Source organism: Pongo abelii, chromosome 3 (genome assembly GCF_028885655.2).
Source record: "Pongo abelii isolate AG06213 chromosome 3, NHGRI_mPonAbe1-v2.0_pri, whole genome shotgun sequence".
In the NCBI taxonomy this organism is placed as follows: Eukaryota; Metazoa; Chordata; class Mammalia; order Primates; family Hominidae; genus Pongo; species Pongo abelii.
Window position 1 is genome coordinate 134,175,958 of NC_071988.2, and position 27,157 is coordinate 134,203,114.

The 27,157-nt window shown below is 40.2% G+C and overlaps 1 protein-coding gene across 12 annotated transcripts in view; it reads left to right on the plus strand.

Moving 5' to 3' along the window:
* Positions 1–27,157, plus strand: part of ALPK1 (alpha kinase 1) — a 157,508-nt gene that overhangs the window by 118,674 nt on the left and 11,677 nt on the right. For 7 of the 12 annotated variants that reach the window (XM_054554328.1, XM_054554326.1, XM_063723579.1 and 4 more), the window contains 11 exons: positions 7,857–7,916; positions 9,567–9,653; positions 10,369–10,445; positions 11,412–11,507; positions 13,003–13,107; positions 14,291–16,424; positions 18,980–19,133; positions 22,146–22,308; positions 23,340–23,526; positions 24,572–24,760; positions 24,961–25,243. In XM_054554328.1, the coding sequence (XP_054410303.1) occupies positions 7,857–7,916; positions 9,567–9,653; positions 10,369–10,445; positions 11,412–11,507; positions 13,003–13,107; positions 14,291–16,424; positions 18,980–19,133; positions 22,146–22,308; positions 23,340–23,526; positions 24,572–24,760; positions 24,961–25,085 (3,377 nt within the window). In that variant the 3' untranslated portion in view covers positions 25,086–25,243. Of the gene's footprint in view, positions 1–7,856; positions 7,917–9,566; positions 9,654–10,368; positions 10,446–11,411; positions 11,508–13,002; positions 13,108–14,290; positions 16,425–18,979; positions 19,134–22,145; positions 22,309–23,339; positions 23,527–24,571; positions 24,761–24,960; positions 25,244–27,157 lie in introns of those variants that run through there. The other 5 variants (XR_008524682.2, XR_010139764.1, XM_024246131.2 and 2 more) reach the window with 1 other exon arrangement.

The following is a 27,157-nucleotide window of genomic DNA, read 5'->3' on the forward strand; positions in this document are numbered from 1 at the left end:
CCAAACTTCAGTGTGCTCTGAATCCCCTAAAGATCTTATTAAAATGCAGATTCCAATTCAGTAGATCTCTGGTACGGCCTGAGATGCTGCTGTTCTGTGAACCTTGCTTGACTAGCAAGGGATCATCTAAAGATTCTAACCATGTGCCTGGCTGCCCACCTGGGACAAATGACCACTAACAACTTTAAAATCAAGGTACATTTTCTACCGCCAGTTTCTCAGATGTTCCAACCCCTTAAGTGACCTACCAGAAATGTACGCCTCCAATACCATTAACAGTGGGGGAGAAAATTATGGAACTGGAAACTGTATTTAAAAAAAAAAATGTTGAAAATGAAGCACAGAGAGCTAAGCAGATGAAAATAGAGAAGTTTAAAAAACTCAAAGAGATTGAAAAAAACACAGAAGCATAGGAAGACTTCTAGCAGGACTAACTAGGCTCAGAATTGGAGACAATTATGTCTTTACACTGAAGAAGTATATCTAGCCTTGGGCAAAAAAGTTTCAGGCCGGGCATGATGACTCACACCTGTAATCCCAGGACTTTAGGAAGCCAAGGCGGGAGGGATCTCATGAGCCTAGGAGTTCAAGACCAGCCTGGGCAACATAGGGTGATCTCATCTCTACAAAAAATAAACAAAATCAACCAAGTGTGGTGACATGTAGCTGTAGTCTCAGCTACTCCAGAGGCTACGGTGGGAGGATCTCTTGAGCCTAGGAGGTTGAGGCTGCAGTGAGCCATGATTACACCACTGCACTCCAGCCTGAGTGACAGAGCAAGACCCTGTCTCAAAAAAAAAAATCTTTTTAAATAAATTCAAGACCATACCTAGTGTGGTAAACTATAGAAAATCATACAATAAGAAAGTCTTAAAGAAACAGACAGAAAAGACAGATTAATATAGGAAGTATATTTAGACTAACAAAAAGTATCTTATCAATAATAAGAGTCCAGAAAGCAAGAGAATCTCCAAAAAATTGAGAGGACATAGATTTTGACCTAGGATTTTATACCTAGCAAAATTGTCATTCAAAAGTGAGGATAAAATAGACATTTTCAGACCTGATTGACTAAAAATGAATTATTCTCAAGACAGCTCTCTCATTCACACACACACTCACATACACACTAAAGGATGCATTTTTCTAAGGAGAAAATTGAACTTAGAATGAAGAAGTGGAGAGTAAAAAAAGATGATGACTAAAGGATGTGGTAAATACATTAGCCATATAAGATTAACATAAAAGGAAATTATATGGCAATATCACTTATATAATTAATAAGGTGCAAAAAATCTTAAAATATTACCAAATTGACCAACATTGTATTAAATTAATAATGCATTACAATCAAGGAAGGTTTATTCCAGATATATAAGGATAGTGGGTTTTATTTTTATTTTTATTTTTGGGGGGACACGATCTCACTCTGTTACCCAGGCTAGAGTACAGTGGTGCAATCATGGGTCACTGCACCCTCAACCTTCCAGGCCCAAGCAATCCTCCCACTTTAGCCTTCCAAGTAGCTGGGACTACAGGCACGTGCCACCATGCCCAGCTAACTTGTTTATTTTCTGTAGAGCCGAGGTCTCTCTACGTTGCCCAGGCTGGTCTTGAATTCCTGGGCTCAAGCAATCCTCCTGCCTCAGCTTCCCAAAATCCTGGGATTATAGGCATGAGTCACCGTGCCTGGCTGATAGTTAAATATTTTTAAATCTACTCATTTAGTGCACCACATGCACAGAATAAAGAAGCAAAAGTATGTGTTCACCTAAATAGATTTTTTAAAGTTAATAAAATTTTCAACCGAGTTAGGTTAAAAATGCAAACTAGGCATAGAAATGTAATCAGGTGACAGAAACCACACAGTAATTTGAACAGGAAAGTTCAATACAAAGAATTACTATTTCAGAGGATTAGAGTAATGAGGGCTTGGCTAGTGAAAAGTAAAGAGAACTCTAAAGAAGAACTCTAAAGCGTGCAGGATAGCAATTTTAAGGTATAGCCACTGTTCCCTGGACTCAGATAGAACACCTAAAAAAGAGCTCCTGGCCCTCATACCTACGCACACCATGGCTGAGATCAAGACCTTTTTGGAGAAGGCACAGACGTGGCTCACCGCATGGCAGAGAAGTCACCAAGGTTCCATGCTGGCTGAACTCACTGGAAACCCACCTTCTGAATGTTGGGGGGAAGCCGTCCATGGGGAGGTGTTGTATCTTAGAACTCACCACAAAGCTGCCTTTACAGAGTACCAGGGGAAACTGGTCACCAGAGGAGCCTAACTGACAGCACTCCACTGTAAAGTCAGCTGAGAGGACTGACTGCCGGGTTCGGCTGACCTCTGCACACTGAGGAGACAGATGCTACAGAAGTCACCTATGTTGCAGGAGTCAGGCACAGGGAAAGCTATGAAAGCCTGTGCTGTAGGAGTCAGGCATTTAGGAAGTGGTACCCGCAGTGGCCTGGCCAGAGGAGCACACCAAGTCAGGATGAGAAGCACCCTTCCCATGCAGCGTCCTTCCACACCCCACAATGACAAGGCTTACCATCTTGCCAGCTGACAAAGGAGAAATGTTTACCAGATCCGTCCCCATGATCACAAAGCAGGTATTGAAGGGTGGATTGGAACTGAAAGGTAATAAGTTGGAGCTGAAAAATGAAAAGTTCCTCCCTGCATAGGAGGGAATTTTCTCAAACTGATAAAAGGAAGTAACTGAAAGCCTCCAGCAAAACCAATGATAAAAAATTATAAGAATTCCTTTTTAAGTCAGGTCAAGAAAAAAAGTACTCATTACTGCTTCTATTTGATACTTCCCTGGAAGTCCTCTCAAGGCAATAAGAAAATGAAAGGAAATAAAAGGTATAAAGGCTAGAAATGAATAAATAAAAACAGTGTGATTCGTAGACAATATGGCTGCACACATAGACTACTCCAAGAAATCCAGATTGTTAGAATTAAGAAATTCAGCAAGGTTGGTGAATACAAAGTCAATATTTTTTAAATGCCCATTCTTAGTTAGCAACAAAACCTAATTAGAAATATATCTTTTAAGAATAGAGATTGCTTTGATAGCATTTATTCGTGTAGGTATTTCATTTGATATCTCTCTTTTTAAATATATTGGTATGAATAAATTTAATTAGACTGTAAGCCATGATTTCGATACTAATTTTCTTTTATTCTCTCTTTCTCTGTTTTTCTTTTTTTGGACAAATATATGTGGAAAGCCTGCTATGTGCCAACAATTGCATTAGGCCTTTAGGATATTTATAAAGATGATCAAGATATGGTTCATTATCTTCAAGTGGTTCAAGTTGGGGAGAAGATAGAACTATTAAAAAATTAAAAATAGCAAAACAATGAGGTTTAAAACAGAGAGGAAATTAGAAAGGGAGGGAGGGAAGAAAAGAGGAAGAAAGGCAGAAGGGAAAGCAGGAGGAAAGGAAGGATGAAAGGAAAGAGGTAGAGAGAAAGGGGGGGAGGACAGTAACTTTAAAAATTAGTAAGGGAAGGAGACAATATGAGAAACTCTAAAAACTGCAGATATAATAATATCTGCTATATGTTCCCTCCTCTGATGACAGAAAGAGAATGTGAGGAAAGAAAATTATATCCTGCATGGCTGAAAATTGTCCCCTACAAAAATATCATGTTGGACAACTAATCTGAAATAGTGGTATCTCTGGGAAGCAGTTTAGCACTGGTGAGTTTGGACTTTCGTGGCAGGCTGCCTTGGTTCATATCTTTTGGTAATGATACTTATCCTCTGTAAGGCCCATTTCTTTATTTGTGAAATGAAGACAATAGAGTGCTTAGATATAATTTAGAACAATGTCCGTCACATAGTAAACATGTAATAAATGGTAGCTCTTATTGTTATTATTATTACTATTAGTACCTTGAAGACAGGCGCTCTGTCTTGTTCATCATTCCATCTTCAGCTCTTAGCACAGTCCCTGGCACAATTCAAACATGTATTTGGATGAATGACAAATATCTATTGAATATTTGCCCTGTTCCAAACATTGTTAGAGGTACATGGGACAGGGCAGTGAACAAAACAGACAAAACCTCCTACTGTCTTAGAGTTCACACTCTAATGGGGAGACCCAGGCAATGAGGAAATAATTAAAATATACAATGTGTCTTATGGCAATAAATGACAAAGAAAAATAAAGCGGAGGTGAGAAACGGTGGCAGTATTTTGGTGATCATTTGCTTTGCAACAAGCCACTCCCCAAAGTTAGTGGTCTAAAACAATTTAATCACAGTTCATGTTCTGGCTACAACAATACACATCCCTCTCATGTGCAAAATACACTCACTCCTCCCTCAGAGCCTCGTACCATTAAGGGTTCAGGTTCAAAGCTTAAGATCTTATCCTCTGAAGTAGGTTTAGGGACAAACAAGTCTTCTCAGGTACTTCTTCTGGGGACATAGAGACTTGTGAACTAAAAGACAAGTTATCTACCTTCCAACACAACTGACATGCAATGGGGACACAGGAAAAGATAATTTCAACAGGCGCTTCTGTGCAAAAGCGGGGGAAATGAGAGTCACTCAGCAGTCACGGTTCATATTAATCTAAAATCTAGCCAGGCATATATCCCAAGTCTTCCTGATATGAGGACAAGATTATTTCTTGATTAGGGCTCACTTTTTCTCTTTGAGAATGGTTCGCCTCAGCTTTTGGATTTGTCCTCTGAATCATCCTTCCTTGTCTATAAAATACATATATATACTCATACATAGAGAGAGAGAGAGAGAGAGACTCTGTCACACAGGCTGGAGTGCAATGGTGTGATCTCAGCTCACTGCAACCTACAACTCCTGGGTTCAAGCAATTCTCCTGTCTCAGCCTCCCAAGTAGCTGAGACTACAGGTGCACGCCACCATGCCTGGCTACTTTTTGTATTTTTAATAGAGCCGGGGTTTCACCATATTGGTCAGGCTGGTCTTGAACTCCTGACCTCAGGTGATCCACCCACCTCAGTCTCCCAAATGCTGAGATTACAGGCATGAGCCACCGTGCCCGGCCCATAAAATATTTTTTATGAAAACATCTCAGCGTACTCCATGCCTATAGAAAGTTTGACTCCCAGATGTCTCTTTTCATTTTGAACTATCTCTGCCCTTCTTAAATTAAGCTGATATAATTCCTTTAAATACTTTCTAGCTTTTTAACATACTAAATTAGAAAAAAAAAAAAAGCCTACATTTATCTTTGAATGCTACTTTGGGCTACAAACCAAAGGGATACAGGACAGCACCCTTAAGATTCTTAGAAGCTCTTTCGCTTGGTCAGAGGGTCTGAGGTCTTAACAAAGTGTTTTACAGCCACACCCTTGGTTTGATCTTGACCGTAAGGTCACATTTTACTGCCAGTGCCCTGAATTTGAACTTTGCCTCAGGTTTTAATATTTTAAATTTATCTTCAGAATGTCTTGCTGTCTGGAAAGACTATTCTGGGCCATCTTTATTTTCCCTAAATCTTGCTCAAAAATGGAATACAGTAGTCCCCCCTTATTCATGGGGGATACGTTCCAAGACCCCAGCAGATGCCCAAGTCCGATTGCCATTAATCGAGACACATTGCTGTTTATGTCTTCTACCCACCGATTTAATGCCTTTTCCATCTTAACTAAGCACCTATCATGCACGGTAGCCATACTTTCACAGTTTGAGATGTGACAGCAAAACTAGCACAAATCTCTTTTTCCTTCTTCACCATTTTTGGATAGAGGATGCATCCTTACCATAGACCTTAGCAACCTTGGCATATAAATTTTTTCCTTCCTTATTAAGTTGAGAATTTTCACCTTCTCACTTAAAGGAAGCACTTTACAGCTTCTCTTTGGCGTATCCAAATTGCCAGCATCACTACTGCTGTCCTTTGCGGCCATTGTTAAGTAAAATACGGGTGACTTGAACACAAGCACTGCATTACCTGACAGACAGTTGATCTGATAATGGAGAGGGCTGCTAAGTGACTAATGGGTGATCATCGTAGATAGCATGGATCCACTGGACAAAGGGATAGTTCATGTCCCAGGCAGGATGAGATTTCATCACGCTACTCAGAACGGCACGCAATTTAAAACTTATAAATTGTTTATTCCTGGAATTTTCCGTTTAATATTTTTGGACTGTGGTTGACTGCTGGTAACTGAAACTGCAGAAAGGGAAACTGGGGACAGAGGGGACTACTGTAGTTTCTTCTTTAGGTTATCACTTTCTTCCTGTACTTTATCTTGGGTAACTAAAAGATACACACTTTGGCACTTTCAGTATCCTTCCTGGGTATCTCCTTAGCTATACACCGAGTCCACTGGTTACATTTTGCTACATTCCACATTACTCCTGGAGACCATGTTGCCAAACTTTACAACACCGTATAATGTCTGTTCCCTTTCTCAAACTTCCAGGAACAATTTCTTCACTGCCTTTTGTCTCTGCAACACCCTTCAAGTCACCAAAGTTTTTGTTATAGTAATACTCCACTTTTAAGTGCATGATTTTTCCATTGCTATGTTACAAGCCACTCCATGACTTAGTGGCTTAAAACAGTAATAATTCATTCAGTCTTATAATTTGTAGTTTGGGTGATTATTATAAGTACTGTCAGCTGGAAGCTGGGATAGCTAGAAGGTCTGGAAAGGTCTCATCCACACAGTAGGCATTTGGTACTGGCTGCCAGCTAAGAGCCAAGTGGAGGCCTCGGGGAGGGCCTCAGCTGTCCTCTGCATGGGCCTCTCCATGTGGCAGCCTCAGCTTCCTCAGAGCATTGGGCTAAGTTCCAAGAAGGGAAGGCAGAATTTAAAGATCCCTTAACGCCCAGACTTCTGCCACATTCCATTGGTCAAAACAGGTCACAGGGCCAGTTGTGTTCAAGGTGAAGGGAAATAAACTCTAGATTCCACTTTTTGATGGAAAAATGACCAGGTCATCATTGCAAACGAGCATGAAGAATGGAATATATTGGTGTGGTCTTTTTTGGAAATACAACCTACCACAGCCAGAGTGTATGTCTAGGTATGTAATTTAAAATAAGATGGTCGGGGAGGCCTTCAGAGACAGTGACATTTGAGCAAAGACCTGAAGAAGAAGAGAGGAAGCCTTGCAGATATTTGGCATGAAAGCATTACACACTGAAATAATTGTAAATACAAAAACTCTGATGTGGGAATGAGCCTGGTCTACTCAAGGGATGATAAGGAGGCCACTGTGACTGAAGTAGAGGGCCGAGAAGGAAGGAATAAGTAGTTAGAGGTGAGGTCAAAGAAGTCATGAAAGCCAGATCATGTAGGGCTTAGAGGCACCTAGAAAAAGGAATGTTTGGTTAAAAGGATAAACAATTGTGTTTCCAACAGGTGTCCATAGAATAGGCCCTTCCTATGTGGTAGTAACAAAAATAAGTAAAAACTTGAGAAAGAATCTCCTCACTCCCCACCCCCAAATTCCTTCCTGATAATTCCATAACTAGTTCCTGTCCATGGGCAACTCTATTCCACTTCCTGAAGTATAGCTTTCACAGGGAGGCGGCACAGCCTGTTACAAAAGTTTGCCTCTACTCCTCAAGCCCTGCTCTATATGAATGAATTATCACATACACATGAATCTAATTGCCATTTCAGATACTGTCCAACTTCCCACCTTACCAACTTAGGAAAACTTCATCTTTCTTTTCAGTTTTATAGATGATGTCGTTATTGATTTTAAATTATAAAATGGAATGCTTCCAAAGGAGGTTACAGTTCCTGCTGCAATATATCAATCTTAGAACCTGAACGACTTGTAATTGTTAAGTGCATGTTCAAAGCTAATTGTGTGGCATTTGGTTGCTGCTTTTCAGGAAAACTTTTAAAAGCAGAGTATATTCTGAGCAGTCTAATAAGCAACAATGGAGCAACGGGTGAGTACTTTCATATCTTCACAATGACCTTTACCTCAGCCCTGAACAGAGCACTCATTTAATAACAACTTAGTGACTTAATAGTTACTATACATTAGATGTTTCCAGAGCTATCTGGGGCTGGCTCTGCCAGTGATGAATGAAGAAGCTTTGATCAAGCAGCTTACATCTCTGTGTCTCTGTTTTCTCTAAGTGAAAAAAAAAAAAACAACGACAAGGAACCTACTATTGGCCTGCTTCCTTACAGAGTATGTTATCTAATGGACAGTCACTGTCAAGGCAGATAACTCAGTGGGCCTTAGAAAGGTTCAATAGCAGCTTTTAAACAAAATTGTGATTGGAAATAAAAGCCTCTAAGTTCAGAAGAGTCTGCTTCAGCTTTATCGATTTAAATGGTTCAGAAAATAGATTTGATTTTTGGTACATAAGAACTTTAATAAAAACTTGTTTCAAAATGGATTTTCTTTCAATATTTAATTATCCATGAAAGGAGGCAAGTCCTAATAGGTAACAAATAACTTAAGCCTTCAGATATCTTGTCTGAATTTCTGGGCATCTAAGTTAGCAAGTTTACCAATAAGTTGAGCACAGTTTCCATTGGACTTTTAAACTCAGCATGCTTGGATGTGAGGTCTCAAACTCCCTGAAACTTGTGGACATTTCTAGTGGGGAGACAGTTTGGAATCCAAATATTAACCACACACCCCTCACTTGTGGCCACCATCACTAAACTACAATATACACTCTTGCCATCATGTCGGCGCGTGCGCACACACACACACACACGGATTCAAAGCTAGGAGAAAATAAATATTATCTGATGTGACAGAGAATAGTGAGGGGGTAGTAAAGAGTCTGCCTCTATTTTTGATGTTTGACCACTGACAGTTTTCAGGCCACAGCCTTTTTCACTTTTGCCTCACACTGGACAGGCCAATTAAAACAAACAAACAAACAACAAAAAGCCCTTTCATCCACACACCCAAACCCAGCTTACAGGAACCTTTACCCGGCCCCACACCCTAATCGCAGTGAAACGCAAAGCCACTCACCACTCCCTGCCTGAGTCAAAGGAGCAGCTTGGGTGCCAGCCTGACTTACCCTAGAAAGTCTCATTATGTGAGCAATAAATCTTCTCATACCCTCTTGGTACACGTGTGGAGTCATCAGTTTTGATATCCAAACAAATTTTCCTCAGATGGGATCCACTCCACCCTCTGCAAAGCAACCATAAGACAGTGGGGGTAACAGTGTAGAAATAGTACTCTGTGGAGGCCTTTGAGGAAAAGCATTGAGGCTGAGACCTGAAGGAGAAGGATCTGGCCTGTTAAGAAGCCAGAGGAAAGAGAATCCCAAGCAGGGCTAGTGGTAAGTGCAGCTGCCATGAAGCAAGAGGCCAGCCCTATAACAAGGAGGCAAAATAAAGTAGAGTGGACAGAGAGTAAGTGGGGGAACTGGAGACCAGACAGGAGTCAGTTCCTGCAGAGCCTTAGGCTACAGCAGGAAGTTTGGACCTGATTCTAAATGTAGAGACGAGATTGTCTCTCAAAATGATGTCACATGTGCTCATGAAGTCTTCTGTGAAAATGGTTTTAATTTGCAAGGCTATATCTCTGATAATTCAAGGGAATTTTTCCTCTTTTCTTTTAGGTTCCTGGCTATACAGAAATGAAAGTGACAAGGTCCTGGTGCAGTCGGTCTGTATACAGATCAGAGGGCAGATTCTGCAAAAGCTAGGTACCATCATCTAAAACTTGCATTTCTCAAGGCTCATTTACAAAGCCTGGCTGCATGGTTTCACTGCGGAATTTTCTTCTTTTATCTGGCTAAAATTGTTAATTTCCACTTGCCTTAGTTTCCTCATCGAAAAGAGAATGAAATTTAAGATCCTAGGAGTGTCACAAATATTAATAAAATGTTTTTTTTCTAGTGAGTTTTGTTAGAGAGGTTCACGGTTGTATATTGTAATGTTAACTGTAGGGTTCCCAGTGTTATTTCTAGCACCTGACTCAGTTCAGCAGGACTCCATGTGATATGGTGACACCTTATACTATACCCACTGTGACACTGTTTTCATTCATTCCTTAAGGTATTCATGAATTTTTCAAGTTTATAGAATGCTAATATACTTTAGAATGCAAAATAAGGGTTTGAGAAATTTTAACAGGAGGTGGCAATTATTATTTTTGTAAAAAACTGAGATAACTACATATATTACACATATTATATATACAAATGTATAATAATTCTGTTTCCCAGTGAAATGGAAAAATTGTCTATATTACAACTGGAAAAACATTGCTGTGCCAATCTAATCTAAGCCTGAGTTTTCCTAACAGAATCTAATGAGTCTTGTTTCTGTATTCGTTTTCAAAGGTTTTCTCTCATACAAGAGCACAGATACTAGCTGTTCTTCCCCTGTCCCTCTCCCCGCCCCTCTTTTTTTTTTCAGGGATGTGGTATGAAGCAGCAGAGTTAATATGGGCCTCCATTGTAGGATATTTGGCACTTCCTCAGCCGGATAAAAAGGTGGTTTGTCTAGTGCTTCTTTTTCTCCTTTCCTGTATTTGTCTTTGGATGATTATCTCTTTATGACACAATTCCATTTCTCACATATCTATTTCATCTGTCCTATTTTTATTTATTTTTCACAAGCATAGGGCCAGGTACAGTTAGTAGCTTCCTTCTGTGTCTTGCTTCATCCTCACTCACAGCTAGACTCTTGGCGCATAGATGGTGTTTTTATAATCATTTGTAACTGTCCATTTATATATTTATCTCTACTGGTCCATTCATTTATCTGTTTTGTTATATATTTAGTCTTTACTTGATTGCATAGCAAAGTTGAGATGACCAAGTTGCTTATATGTAAAATCAGTTTTCTTGAGTTGAGTGGGCGAAGACTGCAATTGTTTATATAGCACCTTTATTCAAGAAAGTGAGAAAGGTCATCTGCCTTCCTACTTGACATTTTCATTTTCTGGAATTCTGTGGGAATAGTCTCATTATCTGAAACATCTGGTTATTACATTTCCCTGAGCTGTGTAAACAATTGCTGTCTACGATTCTTTTACAATACAGACTGTGATATGAACTCTTCCTTGGGCCAGTTATTCAGGCTTAGCAGTAGGGACAAGTTAGTATTGATCATCCAGTGAAACCCAACTGAGAAGTAGCTGTGTTTACATTAGGCCCATGTGCCCTAGGATGTGTTGATCTTTCAAGCTCTGTGGCAGCCAATTTAAAAGTATCTCCTAGTCAGGGTATTAATTATTACACAATGTATATATATGTCAAAATGTCACACTGTATCCCATAAACATGTATAATTATTATATGTTGATTTTAAAAAATAGTATCCCCAATGTCATAGTAATAAAATATTGATAGGCAAATAGTTCATATGGAGGGATAATCATAGCATTTAGGCCATGGATGAGAGCAGTAATCCACTGTGAATTCCCAATCTGTGACTTGTTTGTGTTTTTCTTACAGGGCCTCTCCACATCGCTAGGTATACTGGCAGACATCTTTGTTTCCATGAGCAAGAACGATTATGAAAAGTTTAAAAACAATCCACAAATTAATTTGGTAATTATCATAACACTGAGTGGCATCACCTGTAAAACTGTCAATGGTGTCCTTGGTGGTTGGTTAGTGGGTGTCTTTCTCAGGAGATTGGGAGGCAGGGAGCTCAGTGCTGCCCCTCCTAGAAAAATGGGAGGAATCCTGGGGAGGAGTCTTGTGGGGTCCTATTTGGCTTTATTATCCCAGCGCCTAGCACTGTAACAGACACTCAGAGAGTGCTCAGAAAGTTACTGGTGAATGAATGAATGAATGAATGAATATCAACAAAATGATTTTGAGCCTCACTTCTTTCCTTTCAAAGTATCACAAAATTCAGTTTCCAACCTTCGGCCATCTTGATGATAAAGGGGTAATAATTTTGAAACTTTGTAATCACCATCTGTTCAAATCAGAGCATCAGTCCCTTGTTCCATGCTCTCTCCTTGATAATAATGACTGCTAATTTTTATATATCACTTTACAACTCAGGAAAGTGTATGTATATCCACATAAAACCCTACCTATGAGGAGGGTAGAGCAAAGTGTATCATTCCATTTTAGAGAAAAATAAAATGCAGTGCAGAGAAACTAACTAACCTCTGCAGTTTACACAACCAGTAAGGGAGAGAACTGGGAGCTGAGCCCAGATCTCTGACCAGCCCAGAGAAGTGACAAGGATGTTCTGCTGCTCTTCACACTGTGCTTAAATGGAGTTTTTATTTCATCTATATTGCCATTTTTATTCAAGACCCCATTATTAAAGATACCATTAAATCACAACGGTAACCATGCTCAATACTAATTAGTGTAGCAAAAGAACACATACAGCTTGCTGATGGTAATCTGAATCTAAGATGTTGCTTTTTCTGTTTGACCAAAACAGGAGGATCATGTCCCTTGTTCACTGAAGTTATCCCTGATGACCGTTTAAAATTGCAAACTCCCTTCCCATCCTGGACCTCCCTAACCCCTTCTCCATTTATTTTCTCTCCAGAACACTTGTCATAATCTCAAATACTATGCACTATACTTGTTTTGTATATTGACTGATCCCTCCGCCACAACAGAAAGTAAGCTCCTTGAGGGCTCACTGTCTGCTGTCTCCCCTGTGTCTAGAACAGGCCCTGGAATGTGGAGGTACTCTATACGTATTTATAGAATTAATAAATGAATTCTAATTGCTGTGAAATCATCAATTAAAGGGCTCTTTGCCAACAGCAGTGCAGAAATCAATTAATCTGGCTGCAAAATGTGCAGTTCCTTTGAACAAAGAACTGCCACCATCCTCCAAAGATGCTCACCCAAATTATTTTGCACAGGTGTGTGTCTGCTGGGAAAAAGGAAAGTCAACACCTTGTGGTCTTTAGACCCACTTACTCTTTCTTGACACTGTTCTGAATGGGTTGCGGTGAGGAGTCCCTTGAAATCATGAAAGAAAAGCAAAACCATTTCATAGCCTGTTTTTTGCTCATCGATAATTAATTATCACCATTCCACTTAGCCTCCTGTTTTCTCACAGAGCCTGCTGAAGGAGTTTGACCACCATTTGCTGTCCGCTGCAGAAGCCTGCAAGCTGGCAGCTGCCTTCAGTGCCTACACGCCGCTCTTCGTGCTCACAGCTGTGGTAAACAGAATGCAACCACTCCTCAAACCCCCACAGGACCTCTCCCAGGGTGCTTTCTGATGTAACCAGTGAGAAGGGAAAGGTTTAACCTTCAAATAGGCTTTGTGTCTCATCAGTGGCAATTGTGATAAGACTCCACACCACATATGGAAAAATCTTATTGGTCGGAGTTTTGACAGCCTACTAGGAGCTAAATTAATTCAGCCCAAGAATAGAATGTTGTCTGTTGTGAAGCAATGGTTCCCAAGCCTGAGTGCACATCAAAATCACCCAAGGAACCTTCTCAAAATACATATTCCTGCCAGGCATGGTGGCTCACGCCTGTAATCCCAACACTTTGGGAGGCCAAGGTAGGAGGATGGCTTGAGCCGAAAATTTCAAGACTAGCCTGAGCAACATGGTGAGACTTTGTCTCTACAAAAAATTAAAAAATAAAAATTGGCCAGGTGTGGTGGTACGCGCCTATAGTCCCAGGTACTGGAGAGGCTGAGGTGGGAGGATCACCTGAGCCTGGAAGGTTGAGTTTGCAGTCAGCTGAGATTGCACTACTGCACTCCACCCTGGGTAACAGAGCAAGACCCTACCTCAAAAAAAAAAAAAAAAAAAAAAAAAGAAAAAGAAAAAAGAAAGAAAAAAATGCTACACATTTCTGAGCTCCACCCTAGATCCACTAAATGCAAATCTCTGGGGTTGGTATCCAAAAATCTTTAATTTTGGAATATTGTCCAGGTGATTCAAATGCACAGATGCATTTGGAAACCAATGCCTTATTGTTTCGACATTAAATGAATGATGTATTCATATATAGCATCCTTATTTGCATAGAGAAACTTATATCCATTTCCATGGATAGACTCTGTTAAAACTAACAACAGCAACAAACACAAGCCTATCGTCTTTAATCAAAACGTATCAAAGATACAATAGGATGGTAATTGAAGCTAATTTCTTACCCCTTCATGCCAGCCAGTCACTTATATCCCCATCCCTTCTTCTGATTCACCAAAAAGGCCTCGGGTCCTTAACTCAATGTTTGCCTGTACGTTTTCCTTAGAATGTATGTGGCATGTGTTCATTTTTCTATAATATTTCAAATGACTGTCCTCCAGAAATGAAAAGTTTGTCCTGATTCACTTCCAGTTTTCAATTCAATATCTGATTTGGTATTTGGTATTTTTCCCAGAATATCCGTGGCACGTGTTTATTGTCATATAGTAGTTCAAATGACTGTCCTCCAGAAATGAAAAACTTATATCTGTGTGAAGCCAAAGAGGCCTTTGAGATTGGCCTCCTCACCAAGAGAGATGATGAGCCTGTTACTGGAAAACAGGAGCTTCACAGCTTTGTCAAAGCTGCTTTCGGTCTCACCACAGTGCACAGAAGGCTTAATGGGGAGACAGGGACGGTCCATGCAGCAAGTCAGCTTTGTAAGGAAGCAATGGCGAAGCTGTACAACTTCAGCACTTCCTCCAGAAGTCAGGACAGAGAAGCTCTGTCTCAAGAAATTATGTCTGTGATTGCCCAGGTGAAGGAACATTTACAAGTTCAAAGCTTCTCAAATGTAGATGACAGATCTTATGTTCCAGAGAGTTTCAAGTGCAGGTTGGATAAACTTATCTTGCATGGGCAAGGGGATTTCCAAAAAATCCTTGACACCTATTCACAGCACCATACTTCGGTGTGTGAAGTATTTGAAAGTGATTGTGGAAACAACAAAAATGAACAGAAAGATGCAAAAACAGGAGTCTGTATCACTGCTCTAAAAACAGAAACAAAAAACATAGATACTGTGAGTACTACTCAAGAAAAGCCACACTGTCAAAGAGACACAGGAATAGCTTCCTCCCTAATGGGTAAGAATGTTCAGAGGGAACTCAGAAGGGGAGGAAGGAGAAACTGGACCCATTCTGATGCATTTCGAGTCTCCTTGGATCAAGATGTGGAGACTGAGACCGAGCCATCGGAAGACAGCAATGGTGAGGGAGCTGTTTTCAACAAGTCTCTGAGTGGCAGCCAGACTTCCAGTGCTTGGAGCAACTTATCAGGGTTTAGTTCCTCTGCAAGCTGGGAGGAAGTGAATTATCACATTGATGACAGGTCAGCCAGAAAAGAGCCTGGCAAAGAACATCTGGTGGACACTCAGTGTTCCACTGCCTTGTCTGAGGAGCTAGAGAATGACAGGGAAGGCAGAGCTGTGCATTCATTGTGTTCACAGCTTCATGGTCTCTCTCTTCAGGAACGCAGCAATGACAATTTGGAGCCTTCTCAAAATCAGCTGCACCACCAGATGCCCTTGACACCCTTCTCGCCTCATAATACCCCAGGCACTTTCTTGGCCCCTGGTGCAGGGCTTCTAGAAGGAGCTCCAGAAGGTATCCAGGAAGTCAGAAATATGGGACCCAGAAATACTTCTGCTCACTCCAGACCCTCATATCGTTCTGCTTCTTGGTCTTCTGATTCTGGTAGGCCCAAGAATATGGGCACACATCCTTCAGTCCAAAAAGAAGAAGCCTTTGAAATAATTGATGAGTTTCCAGAAACCAACTGTGATGCCAAAGACAGGCAGGGGGAAGAGCAGGGAGAAGAAATTAGTGAAAGAGGCACAGGCCCTACATTTAAAGCTAGTCCCACCTGGGTTGACCCAGAAGGAGAAACAGCAGAAAGCACCGAAGATGCACCCTTAGACTTTCACAGGGTCCTGAACAATTCTCTGGGAAACATTTCCATGCTGCCATATAGCTCCTTCACCCCTAATTGGCCTGCTCAAAATCCTGACTCCAGAAAAAGTGGTGGCCCAGTCACAGAGCAGGGCATCGACCCTGATGCCTCCACAGTGGATGAGGAGGGGCAACTGCTCGACAGCACGGATGTTCTCTGCACAAATGGGCATGGCTCTCATAGACTGTGCACTCTGAGACAGTCGCCTGGTCAGAGGGCGGAGACCCCCAATTCCTCTGTAAGCAGTAACATCCTCTTCCCTGTCCTCAGCGAGGACTGCACTACCACAGAGGAAGGAAATCAGCCTGGAAACATGCTAAACTGCAGCCAGAACTCCAGTTCATCCTCAGCGTGGTGGCTGAAATCACCTGCATTTTCCAGCGGTTCTTCTGAGGGGGACAGCCCTTGGTCCTATCTGAATTCCAGTGGGAGTTCTTGGGTTTCATTGCCGGGAAAGACGAGGAAAGAGATCCTTGAGGCTCGCACCTTGCAACCTGATGACTTTGAAAAGCTGTTGGCAGGAGTGAGGCATGATTGGCTGTTTCAGAGGCTAGAGAATACGGGGGTTTTTAAGCCCAGTCAACTCCACCGAGCACATAGTAAGTACAACCTTTTCAGTAGTTCCCCCCTCAGGAAGCAGCTATTTTGGGGCACTCTGAAGAGCTTGGTATGTAGATCACTTAAAGCTCGTGAAAGGTATAGACCCCTGGTATGCTTTGTGAGTTCACAGAGAAATGTATACTTCAGGGGTCTCCCTCACTCTGTGTGATGGACCTTAATGGTTGTAAAGTAAAGAGGCTTGCTCAGGCTACCTTGCATGCTGGAGGTTTCCTCTAAGGACGCACGAGGTAGTGAGGGAGATAGGAAACTTAGAGGACTCTGGCACAGCCATCACTAAGGGTTGAAAACAGCTCTGGAGCCCATCTCATCCACTCAGCATCTATCTTCTTCATTGAGTCTCATTACCAATCAGGTGATTTTAACAGGCTGGATACCATATTATCTGCTCAGCATCTATCTTCTCCTTCAAGTCTTTTTACCAACCAACTGATTTTTCTCTATCTTTCCCCATTAGAATTCTATGGGGACACAGTTTGACCTAGTTAAATATCATCTTTCTATTGGGCAGAGACTTTTTACACCTGTCTACCTAAGCGGTTTCTTGCCAGCTAATTGGTTGGTCAAGTGCGTCCTCATCTTGCATTCATGATGCTACAACAAAATGCCATCAACTGGGTAGCATATGAACAACAGAAATTTATTCCTCATAATTCTGGAGCCTGGAAGTCCAGGATGAAGGTACTGCTTTCTGGTTCATTGACAGCGCCTTTTCTCTGTGTCCTCACATAGTGGAAGGGGGAAGGGTTTCTCTGGGGTCTCTTTTATGAGGGCACTCATCTTATCTATGAGGAATCTACCCCTCAGGACCTAATCATCTCCCAAAGTCTCCAGCTCCCAACACTATCACCTTGTGGGTTAGAACTTCAACATGTGAATTTAGGGGAGATAAAAACTTCCAGACTACAGTACCCCTACTGTTGCAATCAGCAGCTACTTCTTGCTTAAGGAACAGCCCAATGTCACTGCCCAAAGTGGGAAGGCTGGGCTGGAGCCACCTGTGTCAATGTCTAACACAGCTTAAAAGTGGTAGAGAAGCTGGGAGGAAGACAGAAGGAGATTCTTCTCTTAGCCCAGGAATCACATCAAAATGCCCTCCTACTATACAGAAAAATGATCTGAATGATAAAAAAAAAAAAAAAAGATTGTGAAGCACATCCCAGAAGAAACAAACTACATGGATTGCTAAGCACTGGCTACTAAATAGTAGTTCTCAACCCTGGCGCCACATGAGAATCTTCTGGGGAGCTTTTAAAAACTTCCAATGCCTCACCCCAGAGATTTCCATCTAATGGGTCTGGAGTGCGGACCCAGGGATCATTATTTCTTATGAGCTCTCTGGTGATTCTGCTTAAAGCCACTGTTGAGAGCTTCTGCTTCAAAGTATTCCAATGTTTTGCCTGCCACCTTGAAGTCCGACTAAAATACAAATCACTTTGTTACCAAAAAAAAGCAAAAATTTCCAGCAATAGGGTTTTCTTACTAATTGTGAGATTCTGCAATTTTGGAATCACATTTATTACAATGAGGTAACTGCTTTCTTGTTATTTGTTATTGTTTGCTAATTTATGGATGAAATACATTAGAGGAAGCAAGGCCCACAATGGCAGAAACAGAACAATGATTCCCTTCCTCTTTTCTTCTCTCAATTTGTCACCCATCCTGTGTGTGGACAGACAACTTCCAGCTTCTCTAACTGAGTCACCCAACCCTGGTCACCATCTCGCCCAGCCCGTAGGCATCCCCTTCCCAGAACTGTCAGTTTATCTTGCTTTAAGTATTTTCTCTCCCACGTGTCCCATTCATTTATCTATTTTCGCAATCTAGACAAAAGTCTTTGTTCACTTCATTTTAATTTCAACCAAAGTGTTGCACTCCTTCCTTAGGATTCATGTGTGCCTTTCTCCTCAAAGAGATGCTTTCTTGCTTAGCACTGTTCTTCCTTTCTATAAGGCGGAGACTGCCCCTACTTTTTCCTCTTATCTGTTCCTTTTTTCAGTTGAGTTCGCATGTTTTTACAGTAGCTACGTTTTCTCAAATAATTTCCAAACTTTCTCAACTTAAAACAATGAAGAGAAAATTAGGGCGTACTTGAATATATAATGCTAGGATTCCCAGAGCTGCCATCAGTAGTAGCTTCTATTATTTGGGATCCCCAGGTAATAATAGTAAGTTGCAAGCATGTGTCACTTGTCCCAAAATGGTCTCTGGGGTTTTCTGATTTTAAAATTCCTTTATTTTCCACTACTTTCATATAGAATCTTCATGCTTATCTTAATCCCTTTTCATCACAAATAAGGGATTTTGTGACTCAAAGGCTATTCCTCATTGTAATTTATAAAGTGTTACCTTTTTATTATTTCTCACCAACTTTTTAATGCTGTAGTCGTCATAGAAGAGATGAAAATTAGAGAAAAATATATAAAAAAGTGAAGATTTCAGGTGAGCTGGCGTAGGACTTGTGTCACATCAGCTTTATTCATGAATTTTAATGTCCTTTTGAAAATAAGATTCATTTTCATCTTTTTTTTTCCAGCTGCTCTTTTGTTAAAATATTCAAAAAAATCTGAACTGTGGACAGCCCAGGAAACTGTTGTCTATTTGGGGGACTACTTGACTGTAAAGAAAAAAGGCAGACAAAGAAATGCTTTTTGGGTTCATCATCTTCATCAAGAAGAAATTCTGGGGAGGTATTACTTAAAAACATTTGTATAACTAATGTAAGATGAGCTAACCTTGCCCTTCTGTTAAGTAATCACTCATGAGACTTTGTAGGGGCTGAAAAACTTGGCCAAAATATATTTCCAGATTTCTACTCCTTTTTCTTTTCATTATTAATTAATTAACAACAGTTACTATATATTGATGACCCATGTTATATCAGCTGTTTTGCTGGATGTTTTAGCTACAGGACCTCAAAACCATCAGGTAAACATTGGCCATACTGTGCTGATAAGAAAAATAAAGTTCCTGGCCACATGACAGGCCAGAGAGCCTTCAATATTCACTAAAAATGCTGGCAAAAAAGGTAAATTATGAAAAGCACACTTTTAAGTAAATAGGTGAGCCTGAAAAAAGGCAGGAAAATCCTGAGTCCAGGGATGAAGCCTGTTCAGGGATATAAGTGATTGCTGAACCCTTTAGGGATCCCACATAGGAGTTTGAGGCAGGGGTGGAGTGAGGGTGTAGCTTTTGTCTGAAAAATTAGTAACCACAGGTGGTCTTCATTGGATTTAAGACATAATTTTATATCATTTGTATATTTTAAAAGACCTATAAGCCATGACTTTTCATGTAAAGTTGGCCTTGTTATTTGCTCAAATCCAAATAGTGTAAGAAATAAATAGAAATAGAGAAATCAAGTGTCTCTGTAAGCAGTGGAAGTACATTTCTTGGAAAGATTATTGATTATTATTATTATTATTATGGTAAACATATGCCAGGTCCTGTTTTAAGTGATTTATATGCTAATTCAATTAATCTTCACAAAACCCTCTGAGGGTAGATACTATTATTATTCTCACTTTACAGATGAGGGAACTGAGTCACAGAGATGTTAAGGAATTGCCCAAAATCACATGTCTAAGCAGTAGGGGCATGTGCTGATGCTTCAATTGTGTCTCCCAAAACTCATATATTGAAGTTCTCAGTACTTCAGATTACGATCTTATTTGGAAATAGAGGGATTGCAGATGTAATTGGTGAAGTTAAGATGAAGTCATACTGGAGTAGGGTGGGCCCCTGATCCAATATGACTGATATCCTTATAAAAAGAGGAAATTTGGAGATAGACACAGACGCAGAGAGAATGCCATGTGAAGATTGTAGTTATGTTGCCTCACAGCAAAGAACTGCCAGAAGCTGGGAGACAGCCTGAAACAGATTCTTTCTTAGAGCCTTCAGCAGGATGATGGCCCCACTGGAACTTTGATCTTGGACTACTATAGGCTTCATAACTGTGAGAAAATCAATTTCTGTTATTTATGCCACCCAGTTTATGGCACGTTGTGACAGCAGCCCTGATACACCAGAGTATACCATAGGAGGACCTGAGATGAGAATAAATTGAGAATGAGAGACATAGAGAATGGAGTGACAGAGTTCAATATATTTCTGATCAGAAGAAAATAACAGCAAGAGAGCAAAAGCAATATTTGAATAGATACTTTCTGGTAATTTTTCAGAATTGCCAAAATACACTAATCTTGAAATACAGAAATCACAGTGAATCCTAAGGATAGAAGGGAAAGGAGGAAAGAAGCTGGAAGGAAGCAGGAAGGGAAGAAGGCAGGTAGTCAGACATCCTGTGTACCTAGTTTGACTAGGTACACAGTAGTCAAACTCCAAACACTAAGGACAAAGAAACCATTTTAAAAGCAGTCAAAGAAAATAGACAGATTACGTACACAGAAATGTCAATTTGACCTACAGCTGGTTTCTTCATAGCAACAATGGAAGTCATATACTTAGTGCAACTCTCTTTTATGGAGGAAGACAAAATAAAGACATTTGCAGCTTAAAAGGAAAAATGACCATGGCAGTGTACCATGAACAAATCCTTACTAAAGAAAAATGATCCCAGAAAAAAAATGGTACAAGATGAGAGAAGATATGGGCCTCTGTTCTCAGATTGATGAACCCCTGCCTAGGACTGGAGGTCTTCTGGCAGAATGTTCAGGAAATGCTCCAGTAGCCAGTACTCACAGGGTTCACTCTCTTGTGCACACCTCTGGCATCAGTCAACAAAATTCTGAATTAGTTCAAACCCTCTGTAGGTCTTGGGGTCTCTCCACAGAAGAACTGCCTAAAGCACTGGTATAGCATCCCTATTACAACAACTGCTCCTCTGCAGGCTGCCTTCTGAGGCCATACTGCAGCCTCCACTATCAGATTTCCTTTCTGGTCTTCAGGAGTCTGAATAGCCAAAACCACAGCCTCCTTAAGTTCCATTATTATATGGGATTCAGAAATTTCTGGAGAGAGTTTACTCTGGTTGAAGTCTATGACTCAAACAATTCCCCTTGATTTTTGGTGGTCACTCTGGGCACATGTGAAATTACTCACAAATTCACACCAGTTTACAGCAAGTATAAACTACAGTAAAGTGCAGCACTGTTTTGCTTCTTTCCACATGTAATCATTTACTGCCTTGTGTCTTCCCACACCAACTGTGCTACTAGCTTTTGAAATATACAAATCATGTCTCACACTTTCTTCGAGTCACTCAAGACTAGCACAGTGTTATGCACGTAATAGGTGTTGATGGATAATAAGTATTTATAGGAATGAAGTAATCATAAAAGGAAGGGATAGAGGAAGGCTTCAGATTGATGAACTGACTATATAAGGCCACACTGCAGGGAGTGGAAGGTCTTGACTCCAGAATCCATGCACATTTCAGTATACTTTGCTGACCCCCTTGTCTTACCAGAGGTCTGGAGAACTTCTACATTAAGCGACACTTTCCCTTTATAATCAATATCATTCTGGGTCAGCTAGAATGAGTGTGTTCCATTGTTCAAGTAGCTCTTACAAAATTATTTGAATCTTGAGATAAGTCAAAATAATTAATATTCACTGTCTAAGGCAGAGAAAGAGATCTTTCAAGCATTTCTACATATGTCTTTTGATCTCCTCTCTCTTACTCCATAGTAAGTAAGACCACTTTCACATTTTGTTGTGTGGATTTTCTTTGTTCATAGGTATGTTGGGAAAGACTATAAGGAGCAGAAGGGGCTCTGGCACCACTTCACTGATGTGGAGCGGCAGATGACCGCACAGCACTATGTGACAGAATTTAACAAGAGACTCTATGAACAAAACATTCCCACCCAGATATTCTACATCCCATCCACAATATTACTGGTAAGATTATCCTGAACACATCATTTGGATCTTCCAAATCACACTTGAATATCAATTAATCTGAGTATCTGGTTCCACATAGTCAGGCTAACATTTTTAGCAAACTATCCTTGTGTGTTGTCCCTGTACTTTCCAAGAGAGAAAGAACCCTAAAGATTGATCTAGTACAAACTGTCCCCTCAACATGATGCATAAATCCCGTTTTACATCTGTTAGCCTCACCCCTTGCAACCAAGTGATTACTAAGTCAAAGCTTACACACCTTCAGCAAGAAAAAATAATTGTTCTCCTTTCACTTTCAAGTAATCCTAATTGTTAGAAAGTTCTTACACTTAGCCCAAATCTATCTTTATCTAACTTCTATCCATGGATTACAGCTCTCCCTCCTGGGACCATGAAGACCAGTCTCTCTTCACTAACATACCCTTTTCAATAGATAAAGGCAAATATTCCCATTGCGTTTTCTCTTCTTTGGATCAAGAATGCCTTGCTAACCTGAATATATTAGATCCTGAGTGCATTCATTCTTGCAATAATTTTTTCATTGGCCAGAGACATTTGTAGACCTGTCTTTTCCTAATCATATAATAATTATCATCCATTTCACACCTTCTTTATGTCACTCACTGTGCCAGGCAGTTTGCAAACCTTAACTCTAACCTTTGAAACAACTCCACAAAGCTGATATTTGAACCTAGAGTCCCAGAGCATGATCTAACTTCATGTCCTGTAACCTAGCCTCCAGGACAGGTCACGTCATGGCCTAAATCTTAAGTGAGCAGTTTAATATGTGAATAATAATAAATTTAAGTTCTATGACATGCCACATGCCGTGTTAAGCATTTTACATGCATTTCCTTGCATAATCCCTTTAACAAGCCTAAAAGGTAGTTATACCCACTTTACCCATGATGAAATTGAAGCTCAGAGAAGCAAAGTGGCAGAGCCTAGGTTCAAACCAAGATTTACCCAAGTCCAAAGACAATGGCCTTTACCATTATGCTGTAATATTTCTCATTGCTATTTTTCAGATTTTAGAGGACAAGACAATAAAGGGATGTATCAGTGTGGAGCCTTACATACTGGGAGAATTTGTAAAATTGTCAAATAACACGAAAGTGGTGAAAACAGAATACAAAGCCACAGAATATGGCTTGGCTTATGGCCATTTTTCTTATGAGTTTTCTAATCATAGAGATGTTGTGGTCGATTTACAAGGTATGTGAAACTGGGAATTATTTTTATTTTTAACATTATATGTAAATGTGAAGTTTTGTAACTAGCTTCCCTAATCTTTATTTAATAGATTGTTCCATGTATAGGCTACTATTTGGAGTTAACTTAACTGATCTTACTATATATAACAAATAATTCCCGAAAGAAAAATATGCCCAAAACTTCTACAAATGTCTAAAGTATCACATAATCAGTGAGAGGGTCTGGCTTATGTTCTGTTGGGCTTCCTTCCAGAGCGTATCTGTAACAGCTTTTTTTATTTCACTCAAGTAGATTTGAGTGATGTATATTTCGTTGCATTTTTTTCACATGTCAAAATCTTCTTTCCACTTTTCCTTTTCTCCAGCCCCTTACCCTTATTAAAAGTGTGATGTTGGGTTTCATAATGGGGGTCATTATAGAACGGAAATCTGTATCCTTAAGCTGTGTTCTTAAATATGACTACTTTTCAATTCTACCTTAATATTTTAATTTTGTTTTAGTTTGTCTGGTATTTTATTCATCAGAATTTTTATTAGAAAATACCCTATACTTCATGTAAATTATAAGTAAGATTTTTGACTAGCTTGTTCATTCGGTACCACCAGTGCCTAAAATAGTGTTTTGTAGAGCGTCTGCATTCAATAAATATTTGTCGAATGAACAGATGAGTATATGAATTAATGAATAAGTCACTAAAGAAATCTCTGAATCATGAAAGAAATATTCCATATTATGATATTGATAATTATTCTAAGTGTATTTTATTGCTTTCTAATACCTTGAAAATTGGTGATCTGGGGATGTCATATTTGACAAATGTAATTGCCCAATATTTAATTATTCTTAAACTAATAACTGGAATATGCAATCCAAATTCCTTACCAGGAATTTACTAACTATGAACCATAGGATGGCCAAGTTTTTGAAGTATCTCTTTAAATGTATGTGTGTGTGTGTGTGTGTGTGTGTGTGTGTGTATTTTTGTAAACACTTGATGGACATTTACAGGGAATTTAATACTCAGATATGTTCATTTCTCTTTTAGGTTGGGTAACCGGTAATGGAAAAGGACTCATCTACCTCACAGATCCCCAGATTCACTCTGTTGATCAGAAAGATGTCACTACCAATTTTGGAAAGAGAGGAATTTTTTACTTCTTTAATAACCAGCATGTGGAATGTAATGAAATCTGCCATCGTCTTTCTTTGACTAGACCTTCAATGGAGAAACCATGTAAGTCATAGGCTGTATGGATTGGTAATGTGACAGACCTTAGTGAGGCTCTCAAATATCTGGTTCTCTCCTTCCAAGCACATAGAATATGGCACAGTCTGGTCCTTTGGGGCTTGGGCAGGGCCGTGGCACAGGTTCTGGCCAATGGTTTGTGAGAGGAATTGATCAGCATCACTTTAAGTCCTGCATTTAATTGGCAGCACAAGATCCTGCAGAGCCTCTTTCCCTCTGCCACAGCTACCAAGAATGTGTCAGGAGACCGCTGCTTCTGGGCATAAGTCCTGCAAGGAAAGCAACATGGAAAACAGCCCCAACTCACCCATGAGGGATGCAAAGCACTGCTGAGAAATGCATGTGTTGTTTAAGCCATTGAGATTTTAGAGCTTTTTGTCACTATCTGTCAAGACTGATACTAGTGGGGCTTTTCCTATTGATTTGGGAGTTCTTTACATATTAAAAAAATGTGAGCCTTTGTGATACGAATTCAATTTGTTTTTCTGTTTTTTGACATTTGACTTTGCATAAAAGTTTACCTGTGCATAATTTTCTATATAGTTGAATTCATCAATCTTTTATATGGCTTTTTTGTTATGTATAATACTTAGATCTTCCTTATACTCTGAGTTTCTTTCTTTTTAATTCTCCCGTATTTCCTTCTAGTATAATTAAATCTGTAAAAAAGTAAGATGGAAGAGTGGTACAATTTTCTTTATCCAGTCTGTCCTTGATGGGCATTTAAGTAGACTAGATAAAGAAAATGTAGTACATATACACCACGGAACACTGTGTATTAGTCCACTCTCACACTGCTTTGAAGAAACACCTGAGACTGGGTAATTTAGAAAGAAAAGAGGTTTAATTAACTCACAGTTCCACATGGCTGGGGAGACCTCAGGAAACTTACAATCATGGCAGAAGGCACCTCTTCATAGGGTAGCAGGAGAGAGAATGAATGCCAGCAGGGGAAATGCCAGATGCTTATAAAACCATCAGATCTTGTGAGAATTCTTTCACTATCACGAGAACAGCATGGGAAAAACTGCCTCAATTACCTCCCACCAGGTCCCTCCCATGACACATGGGAATTATGGGATTACAATTCAAGATGAGATTTGGGTGGGGACACAAAGCCAAACCATATCACCATGTAACCATAAAAAAGAATGAGATCATGTCCTTTGCAGGGACATGGATAGAGCTGGAGGCCATTATTTTTAGCAAACTAATGCAAGAACAGAAAACTAAATACCACTTGTTCTCACTTACAGGTGGGAGCTAAGTGATGAGAGCAGGTGGACACATAGAGGGAACAACACACACCAGGGCTTATCAGAGGGTGGAGGGTGGGAGGAGGGAGAGGATCAGGAAAAATAACTAATGGGTACTAGGCTGAATACCTGGGTGATGAAGTAATTCACACAACAAACCCCCATGACACAAACCTGCACATGTACCCCTGAACTTAAAATAAAAGTAAAAAAAAATCATTGAATATTATGAACTTTATGAATATACCAAAACCATTGGACTAGACACTCAAAGGGTGAATTTTGTGGTAGGTAAGTTATATCTCAATAAAGCTTTTTTTAAAAAAAAAGAATAGTCTTAAAAAAAAAAAAAAAGAATGATACATTTTCCTGGCTACCACAGTCCATCCCTCACCCTACACAGATCTACTTCTTCACACAGGTTTAGGAAACAGCTCCTCCGTGATCTTACTGAAAGAAACAAAAAGGCGACTAGTGAGATAAACCAATTCTTTTCTGCAGCTACTCTTGGGGGCTGCAACTGGTGCTCACTCTCCCCATCCTCCACTGTTCATTCTAAGTTTCCCTGAGCCTTAACTATTAGCTCAGGAAGTCTGGGTGGCTTACCTGGTTGGTGAGACTCAAACTTACATACATGATCTTCATGTATCAAGTCTGAACACTTGATAGTTTATACTCTTCTCAATTTGAGGTTGCTGCACATGTCTCTTCACAGTTGCAATTGAGGCAAGGAAGACCCATTCCAATCTCCCGCTGTGGGGATCACAGTTGATTGACACTCCCAGCTTCCACTCCCCTGAATCCATCACTGTGTTTATGCTGAAGCCATGTTGCCTTCAATATGCTGTCAGCCAGTGACTAAGCATGACAAGGACACTAGTCTCAGAATATTTCTAACCGCTGACTGTGACTGTGGAACAAAGTCTTGCCACTGGCCTAACCAAAACTTTCTTAAGGCTGGGCGTGGTGGCTCAGGCCTGTAATCCCAGCACTTTGGGAGGCCGAGGCAGATGGATCACCTGAGGCCAAGAGTTCAAGACCAGCTTGGCCAACATGGTGAAACCCCATCTCTACTAAAAATACAAAAGAAAAAAAGAAAAAGCTGGTCATGGCTTATTTTCCAGGGGGC